Below are 12,348 nucleotides of genomic sequence, written 5' to 3' on the forward strand. Positions count from 1 at the left end.
GTTCATTCTAGGACACAGATAACAGGGTCAGATTAGATAGAGGTTCAGAATTTAGGGAATGATAGGCAAAGGTTAGGGTCTAATCAGTGTACAAGAGAATATGGCTTATCTAGATTCAAAAGGAAATCCAAAAGACCAAAGCCTAGATGTTCAAGTGACAGTTCAGGAATCCCAATTAGCATTTGGCTGGCATAAGCTAAGGGAACAAGGACAAAGTAGAATTCAGGGAGTTCAGTTTCAGTTTTGCAGCAAGCGGTCTGTGAACTCAGCTCAAGGCAGAGGTGTAAGGAGCCCAATAAGAAAATTATTTATAAACCAGGCCGGGCGCGGTGGCTCACGCCTGTAATCCCAGCACTTTGGGAGGCCGAGGCGGGCGGATCACAAGGTCAGGAGATCGAGACCATCCTGGCTAACACGGTGAAACCCCGTCTCTACTAAAAATACAAAAAATTAGCCAGGCGAGGTGGCAGGCGCCTATAGTCCCAGCTACACGGGAGGGCTGAGGCAGGAGAATGGCGTGAACCCCGGGGGGCGGAGCCTGCAGTGAGCCGAGATCGCCCCACTGCACTCCAGCCTGGGTGAAAGAGCGAGACTCCGTCTCAAAAAAAAAAAAAAAAAAAGAAAATTATTTATAAACCAGATCTCTGGAATCTAAGAGCAAATCAAACATTCACAATCAAGAGTTAAGGGTAATTTTATCTACTAAAATAACAAAAAATTAGCTGGGCATAGTGGCACAGGCCTGTAGTCTCAGCTACTCAGGAGGTTGAGGCATGAGAATTGCTTGAACCCAGGAGGCAGAGGTTGCAGTGAGCCAAGATTGCACCATTGCACTCCAGCCTGGGCGACAGAGGATGGCTCTGTCTCAAAAAAAAAAAAAAAAAAAGAGTAGTTGTATAGTTGTAGCTCACTGGACACAAAGAACACTACGACTATAAGTTAACTTGATTACAGCAGGAGTGGGAACTCTGGGTTATGCCTCAAAGCATATACACTTAAATAACTGCCCTGGTTTCTTGCCAGTGTGAATGTTTCTTATGATATCATTGCATGCTTCCTCTCTGATCCCACTTGCCAACATCCTTCCCTTCCTTGAAAATTTATCTCTATCAAACAGGATATGAGGAAGTGACACTGAACATTTATTTAGTCTGTTTCCCATCCACATACACCCAGAATTATATTCTAAGATAATCAGCTCCTCACTTCATCTTTCTTTTACTACCATAGCACATCTCTCAAGTTACTGTTATCTCCCATAAGGCTTTCCAATGGACAATCTTAGGGCCCTGTTCATGACTGCTGGGTATTACAGGGTCCATATTGTTTAGAGCAGCTACACAGCAAAAACAGCATGAAGAGAAGTGGGGCAGGGGACAGGAATCACATATACTACAGGTAGGCCATGAGGAACGTGCAAAGGAGCACAAAGAGGAGGAAGGCCTCATCACTTTGCTTATAACAATTCTTCACAACAGTCTAAGGCAATCATCACACTTCTTCCATAAAGGACCAGAAAGTAACTATCTCAGGATTCTCAGGCCAGACCGTCTTTATTGAAACTACTTAACTTTGTCACTGTAGCATGAAAGCAGACAGAAACAAGTACATGAATGGGCATGGCTGTGTTCCAATAAAATTTAATTTACAAAAACAGGTGTCACTAATGGCCTGAGCTCTTTACTTCCATTGTATGTCCTCAGGGAACTGATCACACAGTAATGTTATTATTGGTTTGCCATCCTTGCCCCTCCCCAAGACTGTAAGCTCTTTAACAGGCATGGAATGGGTCTCATCTCTATAGCCCCAGATAGCACTTAGCAGAATGCCTGATAAACAGTAAGTGCTTAATAACTGTTGCCTGAATTAATGAATGAGAAAACAAAACCTCAATTATATTATCACTACATAGAATAAGAGTGAGCAAAAGCATACATACACAAAAGGGTGCCAATGTGTGCATGGAGGGGGAGTTAACATTTTTTAAGCATTTAAAATATGCTGAGCATTCTACATAAATTATTTGTCAAGCCTTGTGACTATCCCATTTCTGTAGATGAAGAAACTAAGGCTCAAAAATTTAGGTAAGGTGCCCCGAATCTCTTTCTGTATTATTTTTTTTGGAGACAAAGTCCTGCTCCGTCAGCCAGGCTGGACTTCAATGGTGAAATCATGGCTTACTGCAGCCTTGACCACTTAGGATCAAGCCATCCACCCGCCTCAACCTCCTGAGTAGCTGGAACTACAGGCATGTGCCATCATGCCCAGTTAACTTTTTAATTTTTATTCTTGTAGAGAGTGGGTCTCACTATGTTGCCCAGGATGGTATTAAACTCCTGGGTTCAAGTGATCCTCCCACCTCAGCTTCCCAAAGTGCTGGGATTAGAGGTGTGAGCCACCGTACCCGGCCCCCAAATCTTGTAGTTAGTAAATAATAGAGTCAGGATTTGAATACATGTCTAAAGGACTCCAAAGTCCGGTTCTTCCCAATACTTCTAGGTACAAATTTCCTTAAAACAACTTGACCTGAGGTCTGACATTACCATTATTTTGTAGCTATGATATACAAATAAAAGTTAGGTACTTGAGAGAAAGATTTTACAGGACAAAGGGAAATTGAGAAAATAACCCGAAGAAATAAAATTCTGCTCCGATTCAAATCTGTCATTCTGTTTACATGCAGTAGCATGAAACAGAAACAGACTTCCTGCATAAACAGAAGATACAAAGGCAGAGCTTAGGAATTTAAAAGTAAAAGCTTGTACCAAACTACCATAAGAAAGGTATATTTAAAAAGTTACGCCAATGATTAACACAAGGCAAAAGAAGTTAGGTTATGGAAAGCGATTCTTTTTCTTTCTTTTTTTTTTTTTTTTTTTTGAGATGCAGTTCCGTTCTTGTGGAGTGCAATGGTGCGATCTCGGCTCGGCGCGATCTTGGCTTGGCACGATCTCGGCTCACCGCAACCTCTGTCTCCCAGGTTCAAGGGATGAACTGCCTCAGCCTCCCGAGTAGCTGGGATTATAGGCATGTGCCACCATGTCCTGCTAATTTTGTGGCTTTGTCGCCCAGGCTGGAGTGCAGTGGCACGATCTCGGCTCACTGCAAGCTCCGCCTCCCAGGTTCACGCCATTCTCCTGCCTCAGCTTCCCGAGTAGCTGGGACTACAGGCGCCTGCTACCACGCCTGGTTAATTGTTTTTGTATTTTTAGTAGAGACGGGGTTTCACTGTGTTAGCCAGGATGGTCTCGATCTCCTGACCTCATGATCCACCCGCCTTGGCCTCCCAAAGTTCTGGGATTACAGGCGTGAGCCACCGCGCCCGGCCTAATTTTATATTTTTAGTAGAGACGGGGTTTCTCCATGTTGGTCAGGTTGGTCTCGAACTCCCAACCTCAGGTGATCTGCCCATCTCGGCCTCCCAAAGTGCTGAGATTACAGGCGTGAGCCACTGTGCCCAGCCAAAAGTGATTCTTAATCTTAGGGAAATTCTTAAATACTTGATAATTCTTTAAAAGCTGTCTGGTAAGAGTAGAAAGGAAATGGTTATTGAATCAGACCAGTTCTGTTGAGGGTCTTAAAGAAGTCTCAATTTTCTCATCTATAAAACCAATACCTTTCCCTCATGGGGCTGGTAAGATTTTTTATTTTTATTTATTTATTTTTTTGAGACAGAGTCTCACTCTGTTGCCCAGGCTGGAGTGCAGTGGCGCAATATCGGCTCACTGCAACCTCCACCTCCCGGGTTCAAGCAATTCTCGTGTCTTGGCCTCCCAAGTAGCTGGGATTACAGGTGCTTGCCACCATGCCCAGCTAATGTTTGTATTTTTAGTAAAGACACAGTTTCACCATGTTGCCCAGGCTGGTCTTGAACTCCTGACCTCAGGTGATCCACCCGACTCGGCCTCCCAAAGTACTGAGATTACAGGCATAAGCCACTGCGCCCAGCCTAGTAAGATATTTTAGATAATATTTATAAAAACACTTATTTACTTTTTTTCCAGTAAATTTTTAAATGTGACCATCAATAGTAGACAAGAAGTTAAAGCTGTGATCAAAAGCTCTAGTTTCATTGGAATATGTCAATTTGATACAGCCTCGTCCTCTGGTAAGCTTTGTCTCAAAGCAACCATTTTGGGTGGGCACAGTGGCTCACACCTATAATCCCAGCACTTTGAGAGGCCAAGGTGGGCAGATCACTTGAGGTCAGGAGTTCAAGACCAGCCTGGCCAACATGGCAAAACCCCGTCTCTACTAAAAATACAAAAATAGCCGGGCATCGTGGCACGTGCCTGTAATCCCAGCTACTTGGGAGGCTGGGGCAGAAGAATAGCTTGAACCTGGGAGGCGGAGGTTGCAGTGAGCTGAGATCGCACCACTGCACTCCAGGCTGGGTGACAGAGTGAGACTCCACCTCAAAAAAAAAAAAAAACCACTTTGTTATCTCTCTTGTCTGACAATAACTGAGTTATTAATTTATCTGGGACTATCATTGACTGAGATGATGAAAGCACTTCAAATAAATTGTACTAATCATCTAACCATTGCTTTTGATGAGCATCCTTATGAACCAAGATTTTTGTTTTTTGAGATGGAGCTTCGCTCTTGCAATGGCGCGATCTTGGCTCACTGCAACCTCTGCCTCCCGGGCTCAAGCAATTCTCCTGCCTCAGCCTCCCAAGTAGCTGGGATTACAGGCATGCACCACCATGCCCAGCTATTTTTTGTATTTTTAGTAAAGACGGGGTTTCACCATGTTGACCAGGCTAGTCTCAAACTCTGGACCTCAAGTGATCCTCCTGCCTCAGCCTCCCAAAGTGTTGGGATTACAGGCGTGAGATAGCACGCCTGGCCAAGAATGGTTTTAAGAAGCAATTTTACCAAATGATTAATTATATCCTATAAAAAACAGTTACATAAACGTTGCCAAAACCAAAGTTAAATATTCAAAAATAAGATATTAAATAATTCCCTTTAACAGGTTAAGGTACTGGCTTCTTGTGGTTGCTATCTAGGTGCTAATATCTTAACCATCAGGCAAGTTCTCCAAATCCAAGTCAAATTCTGGATCCTTTACGACTGAGGCAATTGAAAGGCTGTCTTAAAGATAAAAAATATTTCTAACACAGAAATCTAAGATTTCAACAAAGCACTTGCCTAGGATTTGAGCAGATCAGAATTTTCTCCTTGACAAAAACTTTCCCTTTCTCCACAACTCAGGCTTATGGAAATGAGATGGCTCTATATGCGGGTGAGAATGCAATTAAAATTTTATTTTCAAAGAAGAAAAGGTTTCTTGACCAAATCTACAATATCTCAACTATGTACATCTTGTTGTATCAATAAATGACATAGAATACAGAATATGCTGCCCTTAAGACAGTTAGCAAATTGCTAAATCTTACATTGTTGTCCCATTCATCTCTAAAGTGAAAATAATTGATAAATAATAAAACATATGCTTTCTCGCTTTTTAAAAACTTGACAAGTCAGCCTTTTAGATTTTCTAGATCCTGTCTCTAAGAGCCCCTTGAGATACCAGAAAACCACTGGTTATGTTAACTTAGCTTCAAATAGAAAATACTTTATTGACTGAAAGTTAGCTGTGGGTTTCATTGATGGTATATATAAAAAATTCACATGAAGCATAATTACATTTTATGGAGAGCTACTGAAGAAGACACTGTCTATTATGTTATTTGATATCACTATGTAAGGACACATGCAACAAATCCCTTTAGAATTTAGTGCCAGGAAAATAGTTTGTCTATCTCGAAAAAGTGATATGCTGCCTTTATCAGACTTTGGGAAGTATGTTGAGCATCATGTTTCTTTATTTGCTTTAACAGACGAATCAGAACTAAAAATTGATTTTTTAGCTATAGTAATCATCTAATCCTAGCTTCACAGTACCATGGTCCTTGCCCATCTTTATGGTATTATGACAGACTTTATTTTTAACTATTATATATGAGTTTTTCCTAAAAGCCTTACAAATACTTTCCAAAAATAGTATCCTGGATTATAATCTCAGACTGAAAGCTTCTTGTAGGCAAAGATAGTCTTTGTTTTTATTTCTCTGTATCTCTAGTATGCAGAAAAGCATATATATGTATGTGTGTGTGTGTGTGTGTGTGTGTGTATATATATACACACACACACACACACACACGCACATCTACATATCCTAAAATCTTTATGATATTATACCACACACTATATATATAGGCATACTAAAGTGAGTGTGGAAAATGGGAACAGAAGGTGAACATGAGAATGGGGAACAGTTAAGTAGGCTCACTTGGCTGCATCAGAGATAGATGTGGAAAACGAGGGAGTAAGGGAAGACAGGTAGAATATAATATATTTATACCAAATGCAGACAGCAGATAATGTGTCTGTCCCAACTGTAGAGAGCAGTTAAAAAAACTAGGGTATGTCTGAGGAAGGAGGCATGGGCATTAAATAAAGACATGAAGAAGACCTTAGTTACAATAATTTGTAAGCACAAAGAAGCAAAGATGTCAAGAATAAGAAAGCTGGCTGGGCATGGTGGCTCATGCCTGTAATCTTGGCACTTTGGGAAGCCAAGGATTGCTTGAGCCCAGGAGTACAAAACCAGCCTGGGCAACATAGGGAGATCCTGTCTCTTAAAAAAAAAAAAAAAAGAATAGGGAAGTCTATTTCTTTTCGCTTTTTTTTTTTTTTTTTGAGACACAGTCCTGTTCTGTCACCCACGCTGGAGCACAGTGGCATGATCATGGCTCATTGCAACCTCTGCCTCCCAGGTTCAAGCAATTCTCCTGCCTCAGCCTCCTGTGGCATTACAGGCACCTTCCACCACACTTGGCCAATTTTTTTTTTGAGACGGAGTTTCACTCTTGTCACCCCAGCTGGAGAGCAGTGGCGCAACCTCAGCTCACTGCAACCTCTGCCTACTGAGTTCAAGCGATCCTCCAGCCGCCTCCTGAATAGCTGGGATTATAGGCATGCGCCACCATACTCAGCTAATTTTGTATTTTTAGTAGAGACGGGCTCTCGCCATGTTGGCTAGGCTGGTCTCGAACTCCTGACCTCAGGTGATCCACTCATGACTAAAAAATCACATGTGACTAAGAAATACATCAATATTAGCCAGGTGTGGTGGCTCCCAGCACTTTGGGAGGTTGAGGCAAGCAGATCACTTAAGGACAGGAGTTCGAGACCAGCCTGGCCAACATGGTGAAAGCCCATCTCAACTAAAAATACAAAAAGTAGCCAGGCATGGTGGCATATGCCTGTAATCACAGCTACTTTGGAGGCTGAGGCACAAAAATCGCTTGAACCCAGGAGGCGGGTGCAAGGAGCCAAGATTGTGCCACTGCACTCCAGCCTAGGCGACAGAGTGAGACTGTCTCAAAAAAACAAATGACAAAAAAAGAAATACATCAATATCATTGACAATAAGAATTGCTGGATCTGGAAATTTATCACTGCAAGTTGCTTCCACCTAAGCATCTACTGAAGCACATACACTGGCTTTAATCATTGTGCTTCCTGAACCATTCTTCATGATTAGATATATTTCCACCCTAACTTGTAGCTATAGCTGCCTTCACTGAGGTCCAGATCCAAATCTCTATCCCTTAAAGGCAGAGTTGGGCCAGAGACTGCATGTTCATTTGTTAGAAATTCTACTGTAACGCTCACTAGTTACTTCATCAGGAAAATTTTTAAGAGTAGATATCTTAATGTTACTACTTTTAAAAATAGAGCATGATTTTCAGAATGCCTTAAAAGATGAAATATTTTAAACAAGAAATAAACATTAATACAAATCCACCTTCACGTAAAACAGAGCAAAAAAGAAAAAGGAGTTGTAATACAAAATCAAAGTGGAAGAATAAGAACCAGATAATCATTAAAATGTTCTTACCGATGCAGTTTGCCACCATAAAATGGCTTGGTATGAAAAGTGATGCTGGCTGAATATCCAGTTTTTGCACAGTTGACACTGACTTTGCCACCCAGTTCTACCCAAGGAACAGTCAAAATTGACCGAGCATATGCACAAGGTAGAGAAAATGTGTACTCTTCTCCATGCTCCAACAGACTAAGGATACCTGAATGTGAAAACATGAGGGTGGTTAACATCTTTTTAAATAAACAGCTAATGAAAAAATCCATTATTAATTTTTTTCCTGTCTAGTAAATAAGCATCATTATTTTTCCTAACCTTCATTTAACTTTCAATGAAATTGATTTCATTTATAACTATATCTGACAACATTACCAGGCAATAGTGAATCAGGTTTACTTTCACTATGACCTTTCTGTCAATTTGAGGTTCATGGGCCCAGTAAATATTATAGTGGAAACATTTCAAGGGTTTCCTCTAATGCTCCTAAAAATAATTGTTTTTTTTTTTTGAGACTGAGTTTTGTGCTTGTTGCCCAGGCTGGAGTGCAGTAGCGTGATCTTCGCTTACTGCAACCTCCGACTCCTGGGTCAAACGATTCTCCTGCCTCAGCCTCCCAAGTAGCTGGAATTACAGGTGCCTGCCACCATACCCAGTTAATTTTTTTTGTGTTTTTAGTGGAGACGGGGTTTCACCATGTTGGCCAGGCTGGTCTCGAACTCCTGACCTCATGATCCACCTGCTTCGGCCTCCCAAAATGCTGGGATTACAGGCATGAGCCACTGTGCCCGATCCCTAAAAATAACTTTTTAAAAAAGGCCGGCCGGGCGTGGGGGCTCAAGCCTGTAATCCCAGCACTTTGGGAGGCCGAGGCTGGTGGATCACGAGGTCAGGAATTCGAGACCATCCTGGCCAACATGGTGAAACCCCATCTCTACTAAAAATACAAAAAAATTAGCTGGGCGTGGTGGCGGGCGCCTGTAGTCCCAGCTTCTCAGGAGGCTGAGGCAGGAGAATGGCATGAACCTGGGAGGCGGAGCTTGCAGTGAGCCGAGCTCGTGCCACTGCACTGCAGCCTGGGTGACAGAGTGAGACTCTGTCTCAAAAAAAAAAAAAAAAAAAGAAAAATAGAAAAGGCCTTCAGTCAGAGTTTAAGACAATGGTATGCTAAAATTTTATCATTACTATGAATAACTTTTTAGCAGTTTGGGAATAACTAGATGTTCAATGTTATAAAGTCATAGACATTGATCTAAGATAGTATAGTATAATGGGAAAAAAATTGTACTTCATTCTATTCTATGTATATTAAGAAAAAAATGTTGTTTGATTATAAAAACTATGGTCCTAATAATTTTGTTTGCCACATTATATTTATGGTGAAGCTAGAAGAGATAATAGTGGTGGTTTTCAAACAAATATTATTCTAATGGAGAAAGGAGCTTGTTCCATATTAAGTGATGCTAATTAAAGATGGTTTAAAAGGTTTTATAAAAAGGGGACTATATTAATAAATAATCACTGTATACTAGATAATTAAGGGATACTATGGATACTCGAGCTACATTACTAACCTTCTAAACTCACTACCTGTGTCATCAACAGACCACATATTGAAGTGGATACATACTACTAGTCCAAACTTTTATGGCATCTCCCTCTTAATAAATGCTCGTTAAGCACTCAGTTCTTAATGTTCACAAATAAGGGCAAGTGTATGATAAATATTTTAATATAGTTAATTTTTAGGATAAGTGAATAGACAAAATGAGATTCTAAAGGAACCTTACACAAAGCAACATCAACTAATTTTTTTTGTATTGCTCTTAATAGTCTTCACAAAGGGCAACAATAAATTAAGGTTTATTGAGCCATATCATAAAAAACATGTTTCTGGCTATATTTATACATAATGAGAGCTGTCAGATGACAGACAACATACTTGTATATATTATAAGTCTTTTTTTTTTTTAGACGGAGTTTCACTCTTGATGCCCAGGCTGGAGTGCAATGGCATGACCTCAGCTCACAGTAACCTCTGCCTCCCGGGTTCAAGCTATTCTCCTGCCTCAGCCTCTCAAGTAGTTGGGATTACAGGTGCTTGCCACCTCACCTGGCTACTTTTTTTTGTATTTTTAGTAGAGATGGGGTTTCACCATGTTGGCCAGGCTGGTCTCGAACTCCTGACCTCAGGTAATCCACCCACCTCGGCCTCCCAAAGTGCTGGGATTACAGGCGTGAGTCACCACACCCGGCCCCATTCCTGATTTTTACTTGCTTTCTGTTGAGGATATCGATAACCATTTAATTTCCAATATATTCCATTAATATGTAGCAGCATAATAAAAATTATTTACATACCTCCTTTATAATTAAAGCATGGTTAAGATATGAATGCTTTTCTCCATTTCTTTTTAAAAAATTTGGGCCGGGCGCGGTGGCTCACGCTTGTAATCCCAGCACTTTGGGAGGCCGAGGCGGGCGGATCACGAGGTCAGGAGATCGAGACCACGGTGAAACCCCGTCTCTACTAAAAACACAAAAAAATTAGCCGGGCGTGGTGGCGGGCGCCTGTAGTCCCAGCTACTCGGAGAGGCTGAGGCAGGAGAATGGCGTGAACCCGGGAGGCGGAGCTTGCAGTGAGCCGAGATTGCGCCACTGCACTCCAGCCTGGGCGACAGAGCGAGACTCCGTCTCAAAAAAAAAAAAAAAAAAAAAAAAATTTTACATTTGAGACAAGGTTCTCCTCTGTCATGCAGGCTGGAGAACAGTGGCACGATCATGGCTCACTGCTGCCTCAATTTCCTGAGCTCAAGTGATCCTGCCACCTCAGTCTCCCAAGTACCTGAGATTATAGAAGCAAGCCACCATGCCCAGTTAACTTTTTTTTAAAATTTTTGTAGAGATAGGGTCTCATTATGTTGCCCAGTCTGGTCTCCAACTCCTGGGTTCAAACTATCCTTCCACCTCGGCCCAGCAAAATGTTGAGATTACAAGTGTGAGCCACTGTGCTCAGCTTTTCTTCACTTCTTGAAGTATTTCCTTTCTTGCAGTGTGAAAGGCTACTATTTCCAGATTCTTACTGTTACTGTTACATGAACTGGTAAGAGTAACTGTCCTTTGGGAGAGTGTCAAAGAATATGGTTCTAAATGTGTCTATTCCTTAACATTTATGACCTTAGACATGTCTCATCACCTCTAGACTTCAGTTTTTTTTCACTTATAATATAAGCAAATTGATCTATGAAGTGCTTAAGGCTAATGTTACGGAGCTTATAACGAAGGGTAGCAAACTTTTTTTTTAACTAATAAAATATGAATGATTTCAGCTAGGTGTAGTAGCTCACAACTGTAATCCCAGAACTTTGGGAGGCTGAGGTGGGTGGATCACTTGAGCTCACAAGTTTGAGACCAGCTTGGGCAACATGGCAAAAATCTCATCTCTACAAAAAATACAAAAATGAGTTGGGCATGGTGGTGCACGCCTGTAATCCCAGCTACTGTGGAAGCTGGGGTGGGAGGATGGCCTGAGCCTGGGAGGCAGAGACTGCAGTGAGCCAAGATGGCCCCACTGCACTTCAACCTGGGTGACACAGCTAGACCGTGTCTCACACACACACACACACACACACACACACACACACACAGAGTACTTTCTAATGTTATAAAAGTTGTAATTAACTTGAAATATTATTTGGAAATTGGTAAGACATATTACAACAGAACTTAAAAATGGGGAAAACTGAAAAAGAGGATATTTTCTTCATAACGACTATAACACAATCTCAAAATATTAGAGTGATAGGCTTAATGATGCCATGCTTACATTGTAAGATGACATTCAGAGCAAAGTGTTCTTTGAATGAGAGTTTTCCTTTAACATAAAAAGTGGTAGTTTTTTTCCTATCGTTATATTTTCATTAACTCTTCAATAATTTCTGTGATTTTTGTTTTTGTTTCATATTCTTGGTCAAAAAACACTGTATTTCCAAAAATAATTTTTTCATAATCTTCTGATGAAGTAGAATTAACTTTTATCAGTATATATTTTTAAACATTCTATGAATAGCACCTAAATATTCTATGAATAGCACCTAAATATTCTATGAATAGCACCTCTGGCCTCCATCTCCTAAAGTGCTGAGATTACAGGCTAATGACTGGAGGTGGAGGCCAAAGGATCACTTGAGCCCAGGAGTTCATGACCAGCCTGGGCAACATATTGAGACTCTGTCTCTAAAAATAAAAATTAAAAAAATCAGCCTAGCATGGTGGTGCATGTCTGTAGTCCTAGCTACTTGGGAGGCTGAGGCAGGAGAATGGCTTGAGCTGAGTAGGTCAAGGCTGCAGTTAGTTATGACCATGCCACTGCACTTCAGCCTGGGCAACAGAGCAAGACCCTGTTTCTTAAAAAAAAAAAAAAAAAAAAAAAAAAAAAAATTAAATTAAAA

At 41.1% G+C, this 12,348-nt stretch overlaps 1 protein-coding gene across 1 annotated transcript in view; it reads right to left on the reverse strand.

Annotated features, from left to right (window-relative positions):
• Positions 1–12,348, reverse strand: part of OSBPL11 (oxysterol binding protein like 11) — a 71,473-nt gene that overhangs the window by 11,511 nt on the left and 47,614 nt on the right. Inside the window, exon 10 of the mRNA XM_055260236.2 lies at positions 7,916–8,102. Within this exon, the coding sequence (XP_055116211.2) occupies positions 7,916–8,102 (187 nt within the window). The remainder of the gene's footprint in view (positions 1–7,915; positions 8,103–12,348) is intronic.

Source organism: Symphalangus syndactylus, chromosome 21 (assembly GCF_028878055.3).
Source record: "Symphalangus syndactylus isolate Jambi chromosome 21, NHGRI_mSymSyn1-v2.1_pri, whole genome shotgun sequence".
In the NCBI taxonomy this organism is placed as follows: Eukaryota; Metazoa; Chordata; class Mammalia; order Primates; family Hylobatidae; genus Symphalangus; species Symphalangus syndactylus.